The sequence below is a fragment of the Vulpes vulpes genome, chromosome 6, assembly GCF_048418805.1.
Source record: "Vulpes vulpes isolate BD-2025 chromosome 6, VulVul3, whole genome shotgun sequence".
Classification (NCBI taxonomy): domain Eukaryota; kingdom Metazoa; phylum Chordata; class Mammalia; order Carnivora; family Canidae; genus Vulpes; species Vulpes vulpes.
Genome location: NC_132785.1, coordinates 1086452 through 1106282, shown reverse-complemented (window position 1 = coordinate 1106282; position 19831 = coordinate 1086452). Strand labels below are relative to the sequence as shown.

General features: G+C 43.6%; 1 protein-coding gene across 5 annotated transcripts in view; it reads left to right on the top strand.

The window, feature by feature from the left end:
• Positions 1 to 19831, top strand: part of RNASEH2B (ribonuclease H2 subunit B) — a 68488-nt gene that overhangs the window by 25951 nt on the left and 22706 nt on the right. For all 5 annotated transcript variants that reach the window (XM_072760521.1, XM_072760518.1, XM_072760516.1 and 2 more), the window contains 3 exons: positions 3460 to 3536; positions 8199 to 8313; positions 18344 to 18408. In XM_072760521.1, the coding sequence (XP_072616622.1) occupies positions 3460 to 3536; positions 8199 to 8313; positions 18344 to 18408 (257 nt within the window). The remainder of the gene's footprint in view (positions 1 to 3459; positions 3537 to 8198; positions 8314 to 18343; positions 18409 to 19831) is intronic.

The following is a 19831-nucleotide window of genomic DNA, read 5'->3' as shown; positions in this document are numbered from 1 at the left end:
TGGTGACAAATTTCCTGTACCTACGTGCCTGAGAATATGTGCAATGGCTTTCGGTCGCCAAAATGCAGTGGCCGTCTGTGTATGTGTCTGGCAGGTGGAAAGTCTGCATTCCCTTTTATTGTTGCTGCTGTGCTCATTGATCTGGCAAAATATGAGAGTTCCAACTCCTAACGTGATGCACTTGCAATTGGGTTTAGCTAGAGAGACACAGTAACACCCAGATGATACTGGGAAATACTGATCTCCTCTCCTGGACTGTCAGAGCTGGTACCTGCCCCCCCCCCCTTTCTTTTTTACTGGACCTTATTTATTCAAGTGGTTTTAGGTTCATAGCAAAGTGCCTGCTTTTTTCATCATCTTCTTTTTTTTTTTTTTTTTTTTTTTTTTTATCGTCTTCTTTTTAAACTCAGCCTTGAAGAGAGAACTGTTTTTAAGAATAGCCACCAGGATATTGTTTTCAGACCTAGAAACCGGTTCCTAATTTCTATCGTGGATGCTTCATATAAAAGGAGCTTAGAGCTTCTAAGAGGTTGTTTTCATAAGCTTCTCTTCTACTTTAAAAAGAACAATCAACTAATATAATGTGCATTACTATCTTAAATTTCCTTTCACTTACTGTGAAATGGAATTGCATATATAATTTAGGGGTTAGAAGTTCTTGGCTGTAGAGGTGGGTTGCTCTGTTAGGGAATAAAAGTAAGTACGTATGTTCCCTGAAACCAAAATAAGTATAAAGATAAAGGAATTGTTTATTATTCCATTTGATGAACTATATCTTCTGGCTTATGGAAGAGAGTCTGGGATGCTTGGATGGGCTGTGATGAGGGAAGAAAAGTGGGGAATGGATAGACTAGTTTGTTTGATTTGCCTTTTTTTCCTGGATAATACCATGAATCTTGCTACAGAGTGTCCTGTTTCTTACGCTCAGTCTTATTATTAGGCTCTCTTCTCAGGGAGTAGGAGGATAGGGTGAGGTTTGGATAGGGCAGGGCCTCAGGTGGGGAACCACTTTCTGAGCTTTAAATCACTGGCAGTTTCGAGCTCTTAACCCACAGACCATAAAAAGAGCTATGTATGGAGGGAAGACTATTGCTTGCCCATGGCTTCATCCTCAAAAACATAGGAAATTACCTTTTACTGAAGCTTTATAGGTAAACTTATACATACAGGTCTCCTAATGTTTCCCTGGTTCACGTTCGGTCAGTGTTTCCCCTGACTCTTGCCCCTTATTTGGGATGGTGGGAGGACCTCTGTTAAAAATGATTTCTAAAAAAAAAAAAAAAAAAAAAAAAAGATTTCTAAATATTCCATATCTTGTCTCTTCATTCATCCTTCGGTGGACACTTAGGCTGTTTCCATCCCTTGGCTACTGTAGATAATGCTGCAATAAACATCAGGGTGCATGTATCTTTTTGAATTCGTATTTTCTGTTTCTTTGAGCAAATAGTAGTGAAATTCCTGGATCACGTGACACTTCTATTTTTACTTTTCTGGGGAATCTCCCTCCATACTGTTTTCCACAGTGACTGAACCAATTCGCATTCTTGCCAAGAGCGCACAAGGGTTCCTTTTTCTCTGTGTCCTTGTCAACACTTGTTATTTCTTGTATTTTTTATTCTAACCACTCGGACAGGTGTAAGGTGATATCTCATGGTGATTTTGATTTGCATTTTCCTGATGATGAGGGATGTTGAGCATCTTTTCATGTATCCGTTGGCCATCTGGAAGTCTTCTCTGGAAAAATATCTATTCAGGTCTTCTGCCCATTTTTTAATCAAATTATTTGTTTTTCTGGTGTTGAGTTGTATAAGTTCTTTATGTATTTTGGAAATTAACCCTCTATTGGCTGTATCATTTGCAGGTATCTTTTTCCATTCAGTAGTTGCCTTCTCATCTGGTTGGTGGTTTCCTTCAATGTCCAGATCTCTTTTTTTTTTTTTTTTTTGGGTGGTTCCAATAGTTCATTTTTGCTTTTGTTTCCTTTGTCAGAGGAGACATATATATGTGTATATATATATCAACTAAAACAATTCATATATGAACTTCAACTAGAACAATACATATGTATGTATATTTACAATGGAATATTATTCGGCCATAAAAAATAATGGGATCTGGCCATTTGTGACAACATGGGTGGACCTAGTGGGTATAATGCTAAATGAAGTCAGTCAGTCCAAGAAAAATGCTGTATGATTTCACTGATAAATGGAATTTAGGAAACCAACCAAATAAACAACAAAAGAGACAAAGAAAAACACTTTTTTTTTAAGATTTTATTTATTTATTCATGAGAGAGACACAGAGAGGCAGAGACACAGGCAGAGGGAGAGGCAGGCCCCATGCAGGGAACCTGATGCGGGACTTGATCCTGGGTCTCCAGGATCACATCCTGGGCCAAAGGCAGCGCTAAACTGCTGAGCCACCCAGGCTGCCCCCACTTTTTTTTTTTTTTTAAAGATATTCTTTATTTGAGAGAAAGAGAGCATAAGTAGAGGATGGGAGCAAGCAGACGCCCCACTAAGCAGGGAGCCCGACACAGGGCTCAATGCCATGACCCTGGGATCATGACCTGAGCCAAAGGCAGACACTGCCTGAGCCACCCAGTTGCCCCAAAAAAGACTCTAAAATACAGAGAGCAAACTGGTGGTTGCCAGAGGGAAGGTGAGTTGGGGGGACGGCTGGCTGAATTAAAGAAGATTAAAAGGTACAGACTTCCAGTTGTAAAATAAATAAGTCACAGAAATGAAAAATACAGCGCAGGGAACATAGTTAATGAGACTGTATTAACAGTGTTAGGTGACAGGTGGTGACAACACTTAGCACATTCTGCCTTTCGAAAGAGTCCTATAGAAAGTCCTGTGCCTGATCCAGTTTTGGTAATTTGTGAATGGATAAAGAAGCTGTGGTCTATGTATACAGTGAATATTCCTCAGCCATTAGAAATGACGAATACCCACCATGTGCTTCGACGTGGGTGGAACTGGAGGGTATGATGCTGAGTGAAATGAGTCAATCGGAGAAGGACAAACATTATATGGTCTCATTCATTTGGGGAATATAAATAATAGTGAAAGGGAATATAAGGGAAGGGAGAGGAAATGGGTAGGAAATATCAGAAAGGGAGACAGAACATAAAGACTCCTAACTCTGGGAAACGAACTAGGGGTGGTGGAAGGGGAGGAGGGCGCGGGGTGAGGGTGACTGGGTGGCGGGCACTGAGGGGGGCACTTGACGGGATGAGCACTGGGTGTTATTCTGTATGTTGGCAAATTGAACACCAATAAAAAATAAATTTATTATTAAAAAAAAAATCCTGTGCCTATGTAAGAAGAACTTCTGAATTTGGAATTCCACGTATATTTTTCAAGGAATGGTTTCCACATTGGGATTAAGATGAAATAACTAAGTTGTCTTTCCAAGACATTTAATTTCCTTTGTTCTCTTTTTAATCTGTAGGCGGTCTGCTCCACTTCGCCACACCCATGGATCCTCTATTTCTGCTTCTCCACTACCTCAGAAAGGCTGATAAGGAGGTGGGTCTCCCTGTTGGGGGTGTTAACGGTGAGGGGACGACGGACTAGGGTGCTCTTCGGCTGAGCTTCTCTCTTTGCTCCCCGTGACCCAGATGTAGAGCCCCCACAATTCAGACGTTGTGTAATTTAACTCAGGTTGGCGTCGTTGGTATAGAACATGGATGGGTACCAGGTGGGCTGGGATGGCTTGGGGCACCTCCACGCCTGAGAGCCAGCCCTGATCTAGTTTTCCTGTGACTTCTGAGAACGGCCGAGCCCTCTCTGCCACGTGCCCGGCTCGTGTGGCAAAAAGCCTAACGATGAAAATGTTATCGTGAAGTACTCATTAGTTTTGAAATACAGTACAGATGTTAAGGAACGGACCTCCCTCAGGCCTTCGGGGAGGAAAGAAGACTTATTTTCTTTCATTTTCTTCTTTGTGAGAGACTTTAGGTAAACTGTGGTGTGCCTAGGAAAAGCTCATTAATGGGGCTGCTGCACCCGAGACTTTAGGGATCCCAGTTAGGATCCACAGGATGAAGTTTCCTGTGCAGTGTAAGGACAGACTTCACGGAGTGATAGTTTCAGCCAGAGGTCCTGCGGCATATCTCAGGATACCTTTACACTCCTGACAGTTTCTGAGGGTCCCCAAAAGCTCTTTGCTCCTGATTTTATCTATCAGGATACTGATACATTCGAATATACGTTCTGATACATTTATACATTGGATGTATCATGTATAGATTCTGATACATGTGTAGAATGTATAGATTCTGATACGTTGACTACATTAGAAATGAAAACTGAGAAATCTAAAAATAATTCTATTAGTTTATTTTGAAATAAAAATAATAAGCCCATTACGTGATAACATAAAGATCCAGTGGAGGGTGTGGCCCTGTTTTCCATTTTTTGCAAATCTCGTTGATGTCGGGCTCAACAGACGACGTCTAGGTTCTCGTATCTGGCTCTGCATCCGTCTGTTTGCACGTGTTTCGGTGGAAGTATATGAAGAGTGTGCAGCCCCGCAGAGATGCGTAGTCGGAAAAGGGAAGGACGGTGCAATAGGCTCTTTCAGGTAACTGGATGCTCTTGTTTGAAACCACTCCAAACATGGAGGGGGCGGTTTCTGAAACGTCAGTGGCGATGCGGAATCTGAAACCCCGTCAGTGAAGTCCCCATGTTCTGTTCATGTGAGTCTGTTGGTCTGTCTTGCACCGAGAATGGATATTTTTACCCACATACGACTTTGTAATATCACGCATTGGGATAGTCACTGGGAGAATACTGTTCCGCTGGATTCTGCAGACCTTCCACGTCTGGACACACCTCATTGTCTCTCTCTCCGTTGTTGCTGTCACCACCGAGTCATCGGGAAGCTGTCACGGCTGCAGAGGCCACTCTTCTACGATTCTGATTTTCACTTGGAAATTAAAATTGTATCATAGGCTACAAGTACTGCCAGTCTCTTCCTTGAGGTGACGGGTTCACTTTTTTGATGTCCAGCCAAACACCCAAGTCTGAACAGCCATAGTCCACGATGGTTTTTTCCAGTTGAAAATGGTATCCTACAAAAAGGGGAAAAAGGGGCCATTTCTGCTCCTGGCTTAGTGATGCAAGGACATTTTCTTGAGGTCATCACGGTGCCTGGGTAGCAGAAGGGCTTTAACATCACTTTTAACACACGGAATATTTAAAAGATTTGCACTCAGGGTCAAGGTTTAACCAAAAAGTAATTGCTTTTACTCCTTAATCAAGGATATCCTTCAGTAAAACTGGTTTTTTCTCTTTTTTTTAACTGCCCTGCATGGCAGTGGAGAGCACAGGAGCTCCTGGTTGAACACAGGAGCACAGGTTGGTGCCATGGCCATGGCTGGTGCTCAGGAGGCTGCACCTCTGCCCACCTCTGCAGGGCAAATGTCAACACAGTGAAAATGCTCATAGCATCTTAGCATTATTGTGAAAATGACCTTGAAAAGGTATTAGAGACTCCCAGGGATTTACCAACCACAGTTGGAAAACCTGTGAATTAACAATTTTAAGGAAGAAGTGCTATTCAAACTGCTTGGAAGAATCTGGGTTTTTATACCCCGATGTTTGCTTATTGTGTAAATGTTTTTGGGCTCATCTTACTTAGTCCTTAGACCAAATTTCCAGAACTTCCATACAGTCTGTCAATTTAATTTGCTTCCATACAGGTCTGTCAATTTAATTTGCTCTAAAAACTGAAAGCAATAAAACGGACTTGAAACTTTAAGTCACGCTTTCTCTCCTGATGCAGCTTAGCTTCTTGCATTCTCCTCCTTCCCTACATCCTCCGTCCTGGCATGTGGACCCGGGAGGTTTTATTCCTCGCTTCATCCATGGTGCTCATCATCTGGAAGCTACCGTGAAGCGAGGCAGTTTAAGGTATATAAGCAATGAAGCTAGGAAGTCTTCATCTCTAGGGAGCAGGAGTGGTTCTGGTCACCCCCAGAAGGAAGGACCCGGTTGTATTCAGTTCAATACTTGAGTTGGCTCCCATTTGTTTTCTGGGATGCATGAACAGAGAGAAAGCCTCTCCCTCCATGTCGTGGGGGTGTTTGCCCGTGTCCCGTTAGGACCACGACTGTGGCAAAGTAGCCCTCAGCCAGGCCCCCTGGGAGGCCCGAGGGTACCGTGGCTGGTTCAGGTCGACAGGGACAGCGAAGCAGAAATCCTGCTCAAAGTGGTGTTGGCTTTCATTGTAAACCGTCCTACTTTTTCTTCTCAAATACCTGAAATGCCCTATGAGATAACTCATGAGACATTTAGGTATTTCCTTCCTTCCCTGCATTTTAGATACAATCTTATCCTATTGAGTGAAAGGATATTGGGATGCGCTTTTGAAACGTTGACCTGCTCTTTTCTAATCATAAGGTTTAACACCAGAGAGATTCTTCTTTCTAGCTATGCCAACTGTTATTGACTTTATTTTGAAGCAGGTTGCTATTGTGTTTCCTTTTGGGGCCTATATGGTAAAGAAAGGGAGAATGAAATTAATTATGAAATTATTATTTTTTTAACACATAGTTGGCTTTTTTTTTTAAGATTTATTTATTTATTTATTCATGATAGACATAGAGAGAGAGAGAGAGAGTGGCAGACACAGGCAGAGGGAGAAGCAGGCTCCATGCAGGGAGCCTGATGTGGGACTCGATCCCGGGACTCCAAGATCGTGCCCTGGGCCAAAGGCAGGTGCTAAACCGCTGAGCCACCCAGGTATCCCTAATTATGAAATTATTATATCATTACTGTGTGGCAGTCCATTATATATAAATCAGAATATTGTTTTAAACTGCTAAATATTGAAAATATTTGTTGACCATGGAAGAATGTAGATTAAGGTAGATATCTAGAGACAGCAAGACTTGGGAAGTCTGCGGGTTATTCTTACTATCTGATGGAAAAAAGCATTTCAATTAAGGCATTTCTTGCCACTTGTTGACTTAAGAGAAAGTACAAGGAGCCTTCACACCTGCTACTGAATGAACGAGTTTTCACCCTTAAAACCAAAGAAAGCTATATTTGCAGTGAGAGAACTGACCAGATGGTTTCTTTGTCTTCCTATGGGGTTGTCGCCAAAACAGAACAGCAGAGTGAGCTAGCAGTGGGACATGGGCAGGGCCATACGTTTTCTATAAGGTCCAGTATCTCCAAGTCAGGGCACTAATCATTTAGACAGACTTCACCTCTCCACGCTCCTGACAGTTCAGTAAAAACAACCTGATTGGGAAGAAGAATGTTCTGAATTCCTGTGTGTGCGCCCTGGCCCCTGGGCTCCCAGGCCTCGCACACCCACCTCTGCAGATGAGCCGGACTTAACAGCAGCCTCCTTGCACCTACCCGCCTGGCTGTCTTGTCTTTCCTTATGGTCAACATTTGGAAGCGCTGTCAGACGGCTCTGGCAAGAGTGGATTCATTTTGGTTAATTTTCTTCTTTCTTCAGCCCTGGGCTAAGGATGAGGGGAAGCTGTTTGCTTGGGTGCGATCTGGGCTTACTCCTGAGTTGTGGTCAGGGCCCCTGCTGTGTGACCTCAGCTGGTTCTTCTTCCCACTGAATGGCTGGGACCAGCCCAACGCAGTCTCCACCATCTGTGCAAGCTTCCATGGCTTCTAGTGCTCTTCCAGATCCACCCACGCCATCCCCGCTTCATCCCGTGACTGTACTTTAGATACGGGTGGTAATGCTGGTTGGATCCCCAGTGCTTTCAAGAGCTCCAGGAGGGAGCTGAGGTCAGTTTTGGAGCCTCTCCCAGTGTAGGGGTTCTTTTTTTTTTTTTTTTTAAAGATTTTATCTATTTATTCATGAGAATACACAGAGAGGAGAGAGAGAGAGAGAGAGAGAGAGAGAGGCAGAGACCCAGGCAGAGGGAGAAGCAGGCTCCATGCAGGGAGCCCGACGTGGGACTCGATCCTGGGGCTCCAGGATCATGCCCTGGGTTGTTGGCGGCACCAAACTGCTGAGCTACCGGGGCTGCCCAGTGTAGGGGTTCTTTAGGTGAAACAGGTGGCTTTGAACTTTATTTAAAGGTCCAGCTACGAGATGATGTGTCTTTTTCTCTTTTCTTATAAGGTGTGAGTTTCTGAGTTTGCTGACTACTGGAGTGCTTGCATTCTTGACTGAATAAAGTCTTTTTTTTTTTTTTTTTTTTTTTTTTTCAGGGAAAGTTCCAGCCCCTAGATCAAGTTGTGCTGGATGACACGTTTCCAAATTGCATCTTGTTGCTGAGACTTCCTGATCTCGAGAAGTTACTTCGACACGTGACAGAGGAGAAAGGTATCCTAGGTGGCCTTTGAAATCAGGCTTGTGGCTGCTGGAAAGGCTGGGCACCTGTCCCCGTGAACGTAAGGCTTGTTCTAATCACCCGTCGGGGAAGCTGTCGTTCAGACTTGCTTCCACTTGTCAGAACTGGTTCTCTGTTGCACTGGATCGTTCAGGCTTTGAAATTGTATCCTGTGGAATATGGTGGCCTGTCTCCCACAGGGCCAGGAGTCACGAGGCTTGGGCTTTGGTCTCCGTTCTTCTTTGAACTAGTCTGTGACTTTAGTTCAGTTCCTTACCTGCTTTCGGCCTCGGATTTCTCACTTGTAAGATTACGTAAGGCCTACGCCTTCATTGAATCCAGAAGTGCTTATCGAGTGCCAACTAAGCAGCCTATGTAGGGCACTGGAGTTAGACTCCAGGCTGGTTATAAATAAGACATGATCCTTTGTCTCACTAAGCTCTGAGTCTACTGGGGACAAATTGCAAGCAGGGCAATGGCAGCAGAGAGTAACAGAAGTGAACTCGGGGTGTTCTGGGTGCACCCAGGACAGGTGTATAACCTTGCAGCTGGAGAGTGCAAGCAGTTGGGTACCGTGTTGCTCCCAGTGCAGCCCTGAAGGGTAGGTCAGAGACATCACAGAGGCATGGGTTCATGAGAGAGTTTGTCATGATCAGCAGCTCTAAGGAGTTCAGGTGAGCCAGGGTATAGGATGCCAGCGGTGCCTTTAAGGTGGTAAGGAAGGAAAGGGGTGGGAACACAGGCACACGCTCAGATGAAGAAGGAGCTTATGTGTGTCGGACTCTGCCTACTGGTAGCAGAGCGTCAGCAGAGTGTGAGCCATAATGTGGAAAGCACATGGGAGAGTCTAAGGCCAGGTCCCCAGAGGCTGCTGCGGGGCTCCGGTAGGAATGACGGTAGCCTGAGCTTAGCACCTAGAGCTAGCGGCAGGTGGCACCTGTCCGGGGAACCAGCCTCCCCGGCTGCTGGGCAGCAGTCCAGGAGGAGGAGGAGGAGTCCAGGATGACTGCCGCGTCGGGCCCTGGCTGCACGGGGCCTCCTGGCGGCACAGGTGGGAGGAGCGGGCTGGGGGAACCCAGGAGATGAGCCCGAGTCACTGTTCCTTTGGATTCTGAGAGAAAGAAGAGAGGCTGCGTACGTGAGCACGTCCCGGAAAGTTAGAAACGCTGGGCACACGTGGCATCCATGCCTCAAAAGGGTCACTCAGGCAGGCTCAGGGTTAATGTGGAAATGTGGTGCGGGAAACAAGACAGCAAGCTGCTGATTCACAAAAGGTGGCTGGTTTGGCAGTCGTGACGGTTTTGAGCCCAAGAAAGTGGTGGTTCCAAGAAGTGTGAGCTCAGCACGAAAGGGGAGACCTCACTGATAGCATTTCACATCTTCGATCCAACTGAATTCACGCTCGGCGGGGCCTAGCATTCCGTTCTGCATATGGTGTATAGCAGCAAGGTTTTGTCTGAAGAGTCCTGTTAAAGTCCTTGCCGGGTCCTGAGCTGGGAGACGTAACAGTCTCGAGGGAAGTAGCTCGCAGCCGTTTCTGAGAGCTTCAGTAACGGAGGATAATTGCAAGTCATTTGAATTTTGCCAAGCTCACGTACATTGAAAACGCAACTGATTCGTTATCCCCAGTGCTCCTACGAGCTGTGTCGAGGACAGTTACGTTAACCCCAAACCCAGAAGCCCAGATCCAGAAGCAAGGTGAATGCACCGGCCTGTGTTGGCTTGCGGCCTGTGCTCCAGAGCAAGAGCTTCCCTCTCTCTCATCCTTCCCTCCTGCGCACGGACCCCTGACCGTTGATTGAATCATTATCTGAACGGCTGTCCCGACCTCTGACTTCTTAATACTGCCTAAATGTTGGAAGTTCTGCACTTACCTGTTTGACCAGCTCTAAATACACTTCGAAATACTATGCATTTCCCTTTGGACCTTCATGGGCAAGGCTGTCTCTCTCAGCATGCTGTCCTTGCACGCAGAACCGACATAAAGACAGTATTTCACGTATTTGTCTTCTGGGTTAAGGGGTGAAGCAAGTACTGGGAGATTGTTTATGTGTATTTTGATGAACAGGCCTTTTAGAGGCTGAAGCATATTTGGGAGCTATAAGAGATCCTACTACTCCTTTTCTTTCCTTGTTTTTAAAATGTTTGGTTTTGTTTTTAAACCTTCCATTAAGATTTAAAGAATGTTTTGATTGTGAAGAAACTGTCAAGACTGCTAGAGAGAACTGCATACATCTTTTACTATAGGAAATCAAATCTGAATTATCACTTTATGTTTTGCCTTACTGTCATTAAAAAAGAAAAATTTGAGGCCTGGCGTGTTAAGAAACCTGGAAAACATATAGGCTGATAAAATATCTGCTCAGAAAGTGAAAGTATCTATGGGCAAGTAAAACAATCATTTTAACTTGAGAAAATTCAAGATATAAAACATTCAGATAAAAAACAGATAAAAGTATCATTTGTACTCAACCCGGTAATCAAGAAATGTTAATATTTTATTGTATTTGTTTCATATCTTTTTGGGGAAAGAATTTCTTTAAGAATACTCTGGTAGGGATGCCTGGGTGGCTCAGCAGTGGAGCGTCTGCCTTTGGCCCAGGGCATGATCCTGGAGACCTGGGATTGAGTCCCGGGTCGGGCTCCCTGCAGGGAGCCTGCTCCTCCCTCTGCCTGTGTCTCTGCCTCTCTCTCTGTGTCTCTCAGGAATAAATAAATAAATAAAATCTTTAAAAAAAGAGAATAGTTTGGTAATCTGATCTCAGTTTCTACTGGCTTATAAGGAAAATTAAAAGTGTGTTTGTTATATAGTGTTGAAATCATTCAGTTTTCAGCATTCTTGGTCTGTAAGATGAAGAGTTGGAAGGGTTGAGAGTATCCCCCATATGTTATATTTAGTACTTTGCAAAGTTGTTCTACATCATAAAATAAAGCTTTTTGTTCTCTTAGCTTCATAGTGTTGAGATTATTGAATGACCAGGATGTGAGCGTTATTTAAGTATTGCAGTTAATAGTCTATCTGCTAGCTACCATAAAGAGATGTTTCTGGAATTAAATGATGTAATACAAGTAAATCAGTGCCCAGAGAGTACTAGATGTATAGTAAGTGCTCAGTGAATGTGAGTACTAGTAAGGCTTCTGAATTAGAAAATTTTTATTTATTTTTATTTATTTTATTTTATTTTTTTGAATTAGAAAATTTTTAATTCTTTGTTGATGCTTAAGTACTGGGCACACCCATATGCACCCGTTTGATGGTCCATTGCTAAATATATATATTAAGTAGAATGGGGATAATTGGATAATAACAAAAACATCTACCATCTAATGAGAAATTATGTATCCTCTGTATTTTACATAAGTTATTGTATCTTTACAGTATCCCTTTCACTGTTACAACCTGCATTTTTGCAAATGAGGGGACAGAGGCTCAAAGAGATGAAGTTACTGGACTAGCATCCTGGCAATAGAAGTGGTGGCACCAGAACTGCAACCCCTGTCTGACAGCAGCTCTTTCCCTTCCTTCTTGCAACCGTGTAACACTTCCAGAACACTTAGGTGTTAGGTAGAATCCTTAGGTGGTGTCTCATATAAAAATAGAAACTCATTTCAAAACAAAACAGTCTTGGGATATACCCCATCTTCATAATTTCCCTTCCAGAGGCAAAGAGAGGGAGACAGAGAAGAAGACAGGGGACTGCAACACCTTAAGGAGAAGACAGACTTCTCATCCCGGCAGTGAGCTTTCCTGTTCTCAGGAAAAGAGAACAGTGATTGCCTTGGGTATCGGCTGCTTATTTGAATTACTGTCCTTTTATACGCTAGTGTTTGCTTCCATTCCGTATTTTATTGCTAGGATTTTCCAAACAAGAAACAAGGAGGACTGCTAGGGGTGGTCAGGTGATGTCCACGGGAGGGAGCAAACATAAGGAAGAGAGCTGATGCCATTAACATCCGTTCTCTCCATAGGCTCTGTGCAGACGGAGCAAAACCCCAAACACTCAAATTCCCCAGCCAGCTGTTTTGATATTAGACTCCAGATGCTGTCTCAGAAGTCTGTGGCATTAAAGATCTGGATAAGCCTGCTGGGTTTATGAGAACCTCCCCCACCCACCTCATCCCTGCTGCATAAACCAGCCACGGTTGTTTGTATCCCCAGTGATGGTGGCGGTGACCTTACTCGGCTCTGCCTGCTTTATTAGTGAAGGAAGTGATGTGTCTCTGTTTGCTAGCTCTGGGGCTTACTTTGTTTCTTGCCAAAGGAGCTCACATTCAGCGGAGGGATGACAGGGGAAAGGCCTAATAAAGGGTTATGAACTTCATCTTGAGTGGAACACTGTTTCACATTGCACGCCAGAGCTGCACTAGGCTGTCCGATGTGATTAACAGGAAGAGCCAGGAAAACTTACCTGATTAAAATACCCCAAGTACAGTTGCCAAGTTTCTATCTCCAGGGGGCAGGGGGGAAAAAAAAGAGACCATATGAGTTTCTGTTATGGAAAACATTGAGAAAGTAGATGTGAAAATGTGCTCTAGGCAGTTCGTTCAATAATACATCAGGGAAATGCAAGACTGTGAGCCGATTACCCAATTGCTGAACATGTTATTTAATTGTGGACTCACTTTTATTCCATCCTTATTTTGTAAACCCAGTCTTTCCAGATGTTTGAGACCCGTTTTATAGGCACCAGACACATTAGGGAAAGAAACCTCCCAACATATGTACATATTATCTAACTCACCAGCTCTTGCAAACGTTAAGTCTAACACACGAACAAACGTGTTATGATATTTTTCATAATTGTGGGTAATCTATGGCCTTCACGAATATTTTGAACTCCTTTGCTTATCAAAATTTGTAAATTTCAAAATTAGGCCATAATTTACGCACTTGTAGCCTTTTGTAGCCTTCTGAGATATCCGAATTGGATATTTCTTAGTGATCATCTTGTCCAAGGAATGTTCAGTTAGAAATAAATGTGTAATTAAAAATTTATCAAAAAAAAAAAAAAAAACCCTCCAGGCCCAACTAGCATCGCTGCTTAATTCTACGTTACTTTAGGAAAGAAATAATACTCAAATAATGATACTTACTCAAGTCCTTTCAGAAATTAGATGAGGGGGGAATACTTCCCAACTAATTTTATGAAGCCAAAATTACCCCAATATCAAAGTCAAAATTATTTTAAAAAGAAAACCAGGCCAATATCCCTTATGATCATAGACTGAAAAATTGCTAATAAAATATCAGCAAATCAAATATATAAAAAGGATAATATAACCAAGTGGGGTTTATCTCAGGAATGCAAAGTTGGTTGAACATTAGAAAATCGATCTGCATAATTCACCTGTTTACACGTGACAAAAGAAAAATTGTAGATCATTTCAAGAGATGCAGGAAAATCATGTGACAAAATTCAGTCATAAAATAAATTCTTAGCAAATTAGAATAGAAAGGCACTTCCTCAGTCTGGTAAATGGCGTCTATGACAGACCTAAGCTAATATCATACTTCACTGTAAAAGACTGAACACGGTTTTCCCCTATGGTTGGGTGGAAGGTAAGCATGTCTGCTCTGACCACTCTATTCACCATTGGAGTGGGAGTCCTAAGAGTTTCACAAAATAAGAAAAAGAAAATGGTATATAGATTGGAAATTAAATAGTGAAACCATCTTTATACATAAAAAGTATATACATGTATGTAGAAAGCCCAAATGAATATACCAAAAGAAATTACTATAACTAATAAACAGGATACAAAATCAATGTACAAAAAATGAATTGTATTTTTGTATACTAGCAGTGAACAATTGGACAATGGAATAAAAACATATTACACAGAATATCATCAAAGATCATGAAGTTCTAGAAATAAATATAACACAGTATGTGCAAGACCAGTATACTGGATGTTACACAACATTGCTGAGAAATTAATGAATTAAATAGAGAGGTATACCATGTTCATGAATTTGAAGATTCAATATTGTTAAGAGGTCCATTCTCTTCTAACTGATCTATAGATTTAATGTAATGCCTATCAGGCTTTCTTGGGGGAGAGAGCCAGAAATTGATGAGCTGATTCTAGAATTTATGTGACTTTGCAAAGACCTACCTGCAATAACTGGGACAATTTTGAAAAAGAATAAAGTTGGAGAACTCACACAATCTGATTTCAAGACTTACTCTAGAGCTATAACAATCAAGGAAGTGTGGCATTGGTGTAAGGATAAACATATAGATAATGGAACAGAATAGAGAACCCAGCAGTGGACCCACACTTATATGGTCAATTGAATTTTTTTCAGTGGTACAAAGATCCTTCAGTGGGAGAAGAGAGAGTCTTTTCAACAAATGGTCTGAAGAATTTGGATATTCATATGAAAAACAGTGTTAACAGAAAAATTAACTCAAAATAGATCACTAATTTACATGCAGAAATGGAAACTACTGAACTTCTAAAAGAAGAGAGAAAACTTTTGTGACCCTGAGGATAGGCAGGGATTTCTTAGGACACAAAACCTATTAATTATAAAAAAAGAAATTATAAATGTACCCATGAATTACATTTTATCAAAATTAATATCTTCTGTTTTTTTTAAAGACCCCACTAAAAAAAAAGATAAACTATAGTTGGAAGAAAATGTTTTACATGGTATATCTGATAAAAATATGTATCTCAAATATATAAAGAGTTGTCTTAACACAATAATGAGATGAAATTCATATAGCCCAGTTAAAAAAAAAAAAAAAAGCCAGAAAGTGTGAACAGACAATTAGCAAAAGAAGATTTATAAATAGCCCATAGGCACCAGAAAACATGTTCAATATCGTTAGTCACCAGGGAAATGTAAATTAAAACCACAAGGAAATATCATTAGTATTCACTAGAGTGGCTTGAAATTAAAAAAAAAACAATAAGGTGAGGAACAACTGGAACTTGCCTACCTGGGTGGTGGAAGCATAAAATAGTAAACAACTTGACAAGTTTCTTATGACTCAGTCATTCTACTCCTGGGGTTTACCCAAGACTTACAAAAACACATCTCTATGGAAAGACTTGTGCAAGAACGTTCAGAGCAGCATTTTTGTTTTCATAGCAACTTTTTCAAAATAGCCCCAGACTAGAAACAACCTAAATGCCCTTTGGTAGGTGAGTGTGTAAACAAAATGTAGGCTGTCCATACATGGGATACTACCCCGTAAGACAAAAGAACTATTAAAAGTGGCAGTGAAATGGATGTGTCTCACAGAAATTATGTGGAGCAAAAGAAGATGGTCACAAAAAAGTACTTGCTGTATGATTACATTTCCATGAAGTTCTAGAATAAAGCAAAAAGTAATCAATTTTGATGGCAGATCAGTGGTCACCTGAAGTCTGGAGAGGTGTGAAACAATAGACTACAGAAGGGCTCGAGAACGTTTTGGGGTGACAGTTACACGACCGTATATATGTATATATGTATTTGTTCAAAACCCTCAAATTATATAAAGTGGGTATATTAACCACATAAACGCTATTCCTAAATAAAGGTAATTTAAAAAAAAAATGAAGTAGTTACAGACCCATGAGAAGTCAAGCCTCCTCATATCAGACGTGGTATTTTTTTTATGTATTTGGTCTTGTTTTTTCCTCCTCCGTGGACCCCGCAAAGGTAATACTGGAATCCAGTGATAGAATGTGGGCAGGGAGGCAGGAGTGAGTGATGGCCTTGAAGTTCAGGCCTGGCTGACCAGGAGGACGGTTTGGGAGGAAGGTGAGCAGTGTCTCTAGGCTTCCTGCTTGGGTTTGGTTGGCCTTCTTGAAAAAAAGAAAAAATGAACTCACCCCTGAGAAAAGTACGGTTGGCCGTGGAGCAGCAGCAACCGAGCCAGAAACGAATCAGAAGCAAAGCCACCAGAGACCTAGAAGAACCAGGAGGACGAGTGTTTGTAGAATCATGGAGAAGTTGTGCCCCCACGAAGAGCAGGGTCAGAAGCACTGCCAAGGGTCAGGACCCAGTTCATCTCAATAAAACGACCATCAGATCCCAGAGCGTCGAGTCCGCTGCGTAGGCTCTGGTTGCCCTGCCCGCTGGCTCCGTGACCTGGGACGACGCGCTCCGCGTCCCTCTAGCCCGGTCCTTTGAGGTGGGGTGGGCCAGGCCGCGGTTCCCACCCAAGATTCATTCTGAACGTCCACGAGGAGTGTACGTGAGGGGCTCCGCCAGGCTTGCACGTGGACCGCGGCGTGGTGCTGTGGGCACTGGCAGGCGTCCCTAAGCTTCCTTCTAAAGTAATCTTAAGTGCTGGTGGCGGGTGGGGCGTGGGCACGTGCGCCCAGCCCCGCGGGTGGCCTTGCTCGGCCGGGGCCGGGCGCCGGGCCCAGGGTCGGTGCAGGCCCGGGTCTCCACCAAGTCCGGCAGCGCATTTTCAAGAGGATTAAGGAAGGGCCTGCGGGGCTCCGGGGCTCGGGGCGGGAGGGCGAGGAAGCTGGCAGGTTGCAGACATTCAGGAACGTGGAGACTGGAGGCCGCAGGAGGCCGCAGCGGCATCAAGGCGCATCTCTGAGGACGGGCTGCGCCGAGCTGCCCGGGGCCGGGCTCAGGCGGTGAACGCGCCCCAGAGCTCCCCGCCCGGCCGCACGTCCTGCAGCGAGGGCCCCCTGCGCGCCCCGCACCGCCTCGTGTGGGCCCGTGGGCAGGAGCAAGGCTGCGGGACGGCCGGGCCACTGGCTCCAGCGCAGCAGGCGGCGCTCCCCGGGGCCCCGGGGCTTCTGGCACCGTTGGCAGCATCTCCCCTCTGCCGCTCCGGGCCCTCCGTCACGCCTCCTGGTGCCCACGGTGCAGACAAGCACAGGCTGAAGTGGGGAGCAAGGCTCGGAGCCACGGCCAGCCCCTCGCCCGTGGGAACTGTGGCGTGGCGCAGGCGACAGGCCTGCCCACGGAAAACCATTCCCACGGCGATGGCGAGCAGTCAGGTGGGGGAGTCTGCGCTGGCCCGGGGCTCTCGGGGGCCCCAGGTCACCCCCCACAGCCAGGGGCCCGGCTCTGCCGGTGGCCCAGAGAGCCAGAAACTCCCTGGGCGAAGGGTCACCGAGGACGTTCGGGCCCACGTCACCCTGTGCAAAGCCAGGGGGTTGCGAAGGGAGCAAGTGGACCCTAGAAGACCTGGAGCCTTTATCCCCTTAAGGGCCGAGTCAAGCCTGTCGTAAATCTGGATTCCCTGAAATACAGCTGTGGTCACGCTGCTAGCGCCTTCGAAGATGGGTTTATCGCTTCTTTGCTCTCGCTGATCCCGCCAGGATAGTGCCAATTAGTTAACAAGATTTTTTTTTTCCCCCTGAACGTCTGCAGTGCACTTCATATGCATCTGCACTTAGTTTCAGTTTCCTTTCTTGGGATTTCCACTTTTCATTTTAGAAAAGATGTCTGTAATGGAAAACACTAGGGTAAGCTCAGAATTATTTCAAAAAATGAAGGTTGCTTGCCGTGTTAATTTGCTGCGTTTTAAAAATGACGGATTCATTCTCTACAGATTTTGTTTTATGCCTTTTCCCAGTTTCATTAAACGATCGACACACATCGCTGTATGGGCTTAAGGTGTCCGGCACGATGGCTTGACTCACAGCTGTTACGAAATGCTCACCACAGTGCGTTTAGTTAACATCTGTCATCTCATATAGATGCAACAAAAAGGGAAGAAAAAAAATTTCTCCTTGAGATGAGAACCGTTAGTGTAATTGGATGATTTGCTTAGATTCCCATTCAATTAATGGTTGGATGAAACCTGAGTCACCCAAGTTCTGTTTTGGGATTTTTTTTTTTTTTTAGACTCCCAGGCTTATAAATTGAGTTTTTCAAGAATATAAACCGTTATGAAACATTTTTAAGATATATATAGATAGTATATATATGTAGATAGATATATAATATATATAGCATATATCTAGATATATATAGTATATATATAGTATAAGATATAACCTTAGGAATTTATTTTTTTGTTTAATACACTTATGTTTTTTTTTTCTTCAATCCAGAAGTAGACAAAAAGAAGTATTATAAGTACAGCAAGGAGAAGACAATAAAGTGGCTTGGAAAAAAGGTATAGTACATCTCTAGTACCTGGAGTACTGGAGTACCTACTTTTTCCAGCAGGAAAAGTTTGATGCTCCCTTTAAATAATATTTAGAGAAGGTGCTAAGTCCGAATCCAAAGACCATCTTGTGTATCCAGTTAAAGGAGAAAAACTGTATAAAGATATCCCAGATAGGAAAAGAAATGTTTGACTTTTCATCCTCCGTCATTCATGTATGTCTGGAGTTAGCGTCATCTTCCCCATTTCCCAGGATCCTCACCACTGGGTACAAGAAGTTCTCCATGGTGATGGAGATTTGAGTCTTCCATGCCAGGTGATACCAGGCATGATGCATTTTTGCTGCTGCAAGTCCTGCTGTTGTCTCAGAGGTTGACGTTGCTCACATGCAGCACAGCAAAGGGCTGGGGCAGACGGGATTCACACTTAGAGACAGTGTGTCTCACTGTCAGCGTCTGGTTGCTGGAGGGATCTTAGTGATCCTAAAATCCTAGAACTATTATAAGGTCTGAGCAGCGTTTTTCAGATTGATTTAGTGGGTCTTGATCAGTATTTCTCTTAGAATTGAATGGAATGGGATTGGGATGAGATGGAATGGGACTGGGATGGGATGGGATTGGGGTGGGATAGGATGGGGTGGGATGGGATGGGATTGGGGTGGGGTAGGATGGGATGGGGTGGGATGGGGTGGAGTGGGGTGGGATGGGGTGTAGTGTGATGTATTAAAATATAGCACAGAGTAAGGACAAGTATTAATTATGGTTTTATGAAACATGTAACTATAGATGTGTTGAAGTATTGGATTGCTGTGTTATTTCTTACTGTGGGAAGAAACCAACCATTTTGACAGCCAGTGGCATAAGAATATCGTGCACTTTGCACTGATTAGGAATCTCCCCAGACCGGGTCTATGGATGACAGTTTTTCTGGTTCCGTGCATACCGGTATAGTACCGTTTCCAAGCTCCTCTTCTATCTTGTATGTAAAAACCTGCTACATGGGGAACCTGGAAATATGGAAATGGACCTTGCAGTGAGGCCACTACTATACAAAGCAGAGCAAAGATGCCCCCATGGGTCACCCTGCATTTGCATTAGTAGTAGGTGAAGAATCAGGGTGAGTGATGAGCAGGACCTTGGCATTTAGTTTTGTCCTTAGCAAATAATAATGACACGAATAGCAAAGGGACATTTATATTTATTGAATATGTCTCTTTTCTTAAATCCTTAGGCAGGGGAAAATTTATTATTTGTTCTGTTTAGAAAAATTATTGCATATAAACTGAGCCATCTCTCATCGTCTGATACCTGGTGGAGACACTTCTAGGTCCTCGGGTACTCCTTCCTGCATCCTAAATGGTGGGAGGACGATCTGGAAGGTTGTGGATTTCTTTTTTTTTTTTTTTTAAAGATTTTATTAATTTATTCATGAT